The sequence below is a fragment of the Limulus polyphemus genome, unplaced genomic scaffold (assembly GCF_000517525.1).
Source record: "Limulus polyphemus unplaced genomic scaffold, Limulus_polyphemus-2.1.2 Scaffold3987, whole genome shotgun sequence".
In the NCBI taxonomy this organism is placed as follows: domain Eukaryota; kingdom Metazoa; phylum Arthropoda; class Merostomata; order Xiphosura; family Limulidae; genus Limulus; species Limulus polyphemus.
This window is the reverse complement of record NW_013669597.1, coordinates 38201-41580: the sequence shown is the minus strand read 5'-3', so window position 1 is coordinate 41580 and position 3380 is coordinate 38201. Positions and strand designations below refer to the sequence as shown.

At 32.7% G+C, this 3380-nt stretch overlaps 1 protein-coding gene across 2 annotated transcripts in view; it reads right to left on the bottom strand.

Moving 5' to 3' along the window:
* Positions 1-1236, bottom strand: part of LOC106470413 (golgin subfamily B member 1-like) — a 56362-nt gene extending 55126 nt beyond the window's left edge. For both annotated transcript variants that reach the window (XM_013930969.2, XM_013930970.2), the window contains exons 1-2: positions 1027-1236; positions 256-361 (exon numbers count right to left, since the gene is read on the bottom strand). In XM_013930969.2, the coding sequence (XP_013786423.1) occupies positions 256-315 (60 nt within the window). In that variant the 5' untranslated portion in view covers positions 316-361; positions 1027-1236. The remainder of the gene's footprint in view (positions 1-255; positions 362-1026) is intronic.
* Positions 1237-3380: the final 2144 nt, after the last annotated feature.

Here is a 3380-nt window from a genome sequence, read left to right as displayed (position 1 = left end):
CTGGGTTTAAATTTTTTTTAAATCATTTTAATTTAGTTTCGAGTAAGGAATAACAGAGATGGACCAATAGGTCCCATGTTGTCCCAAAATATTATGTTATGTTATTTCTCATACCAAAATCTAAAACTATTTGATGTTGTGAGTAGAAAGACTTTCTAATTAACATGTAGATGCATATCTTTACATACTAAGCTGCCATATAATATACTCTCTAACTACTTTCCTCCCCTATCAGAATTACACTTTGATTCTTACCTGTTGTAGGTCTGGTTCAGCCTGACCAAGTCCTGCAACTTGACTTAGTCGGTTCCACATTCTGATTGGTTAATGTTCCTGTAACGTTACTTCATAGATGTAACCACTAAATTGTATACAAACAAAAACAGTACTTTGAGTAACAGTAACACAAAACACAGGATACAATTTCTTTACAAACTTATGAGAATGTATAGTACAATAGAAAAGGCCTTTTTATTTTAATTTTCACACGTAGAAACTTCAACATAAGCTTGTGATCAAAGTGTCAATTTATTTTTATTTTTTTCTGAAGCTGAAGATCATTTGACTTGATGGGAATATATCTCCCTATTGGAGTTTTAAGCTACTGGAACAGTTTGTTAGATAACAAGGATGTGTGCTTAAGATCAATTCAAAATTCTTTAAACTTATTGGATACACATACATACATAGTTGTGGCTACATTTAAGACTATAGTAATTTGTATTGAGTGGAACAAGTGAATCTTTGATGAATGGATAGTATCTTACAATTCCAAATCCTAGAGGATTCACTGGTTTGAAAGTTGAATTATACTTGTTATAAATATAAGTTACAGTTATACAGAAAGCCTGAAAATATTGGGATTGTAACATTTTTTGGCAACTGAATATCATGGATTTAAATGTAACACACTGGATTATGTAACTGTGTGGCTAGTTTAAAAATACAGAAAATGGCAAAGTATTAGTATTACCCTGAAACTGAAGTGAAATTTCTATGGATTGTAAAAAAGTAAAGAAGGCCTACCTATAGGTTAATCCCTCCTCTAACCAAGCCTTTAAGAAGTAAAAGAATCTCTACAAAAATAATATACACATGTTCAATGTTATCAAATTTCTTCAATTATTATTTCATGTACAACGTACACAAAATATCGTAATTCCACATTTCTTCTTAAATTTTACTGATTAACATATTTAATAATAATGTGGTCGTCAACCTGTATCGTCTTAGGCGGCACCTAGTAGTGGAAAATTATCAGAGCTTTAGATTTTGGCAAAATATATATGCATAATAGAATAATTTTATTGTTTTTAAACATATAAATATATTACATCTACAATATATACTAAAATCTTACAGCTACTTAGCGTTCCTTATTTTATAATTATTAGAAAGTTTGGTTTATTGCCTGTCTTCTTCTTGTAGTAGTTGGAACAGTGACTAATTTCTCTTATATTTTATAACACTTCATTCTTTATATAGTCCAGTCCTCCGATGGAACAGTGTAAGTTTACGGACTTACAACGCTAAAATATAGTAATAGTCAGAGTCCGAATTCTATTTATATGAGCTATTTGTTACAAAAACAATTGTTATGGTATGAACGCTTTCTCCAAGCTAGCGAAGCATGATCATAATTGCTGATGAAACTTTGTAGAATGGACAGCAACTGCCTGTTGTAGAGACACAAGTGTAGAGGACGACGTTTCGAAAATTTTCCGCCTTTCGTCTTCAGGTTGGAAGACTTTCGAAACGTCGTCCTCTACGCTTCTGTCTCTACAACGGGCAGTTGTCGTCCATTCTACAAAGTTTCATCATGAATACTCTGCTTAAACAATCTATCAAAGAAAAGCAATGATCATAATTAATTATACTTGTCATAAGACATTAGTATTAGGTTTATTAAATTTTTAACATTGTATTTATCTTTATTGATTCTCTTGCATGCAAGTGAATAAATAAAGATAAATACTGCTGCTTCAGTTCTGGGAACTAGAGTAGCCTAATTCGGACTTGGTGACTGATACAGGAATGGATAAAATACTGGTAGTTCTCATGGTATGTCAATTTTAGATTGAAACCATCACTTAGGCCAGTTTACACAAAGTTCATCATGGGAAATGAAGATAGACTAGATCAGAATAAAAGCTTCATGCTCCTACTATGTTTAGGAGATTTTTTGTACCATGAATGAAGTTGTCAATTACACTAGTTCTGGCAATAACATCCTTGGAATGTGAAGTTTATCAGTCAATTTTCACCATGCAACTGGCAAACTGATATTATGTAATAAAAGTATCCAATGTTGGCCACATCAACCCCAGGAACAAAGAAGTCACAGTAACCCCATGTACACAAATGGAGTTTTATAGATTCTAGTGCATCGGTGCTTGGATGGCCAACTTGAAATTTACCCTCCAGCAAATTCGGTCAATTACCTTATCTACTGTTTCGTGGGACAAGTCCCTCAGTGGGTCAACAGTAAGGTTTTGAATTTACCTCTTTAAAATTCAAGGTTCGATTCCCTGTGGTGAAAACAGCACAGATAGCCTATTGTAGCTTTGCGCTAAAACAAACAACAATTCATGGGCTAGTTCTATTGTATCTTTCTTTATCTTGTGTATAGAGGATTGCTTTATGAGTTGCAGATGAAGTAGAGGTGTTTCGGAAAGCAGTTTTGGTACGTCTCAGACAGATTATTTTCAATCATGAGAAGAGCAGACTCATGTCTGAGACAGTCAAAAGTTTTAAAAGAAGTCTTACTAATATTTTAATCTTTTAACATCTGCTGATCGTGCAACCATCTTTATTTAACTAAAATTTACTTTGTTTAGTTTTACATTTTAACTTTTCATTCACAATAGTCTTACAAATTCGACAATTATCCTTTTATCTTAACTTTCTTTCTTTAGCAAATAAGTCTCACTTTTATTCCGACTGCAACACAGGGTCCTGTCTGTTTTATTACAAATCTCTGCACCTGTCCATCCACACAGTAAGTTTTCAAACCCATATTGTTGCGGAGATCAGTTAGCTGTAGTCTTGGTCTAACATGGGATTACCACAACTTTATATTCACATTTTAATATTTTGACTTATGCTGATTGTTCAAGCATCTCTAATTAAATACACTTTACTTTCTTCATTTACTTTTACATTTTAACCTTTTTAAATCATATTAATATTATGATTACGTCAGCGTATGTTTATTTAAGACACTATTGTTACGTCTCCGTTTGTTAATTGATTTTCCGTAACTTCGTTCCGACGAAACTTTAGCGACACAGGGCCTTACTTAATAAAACTGGTTTATTCTTTCCGTATACAACTTTACGATACACTTATTATCAATAATCGCTCTATAACAAACGCTATAT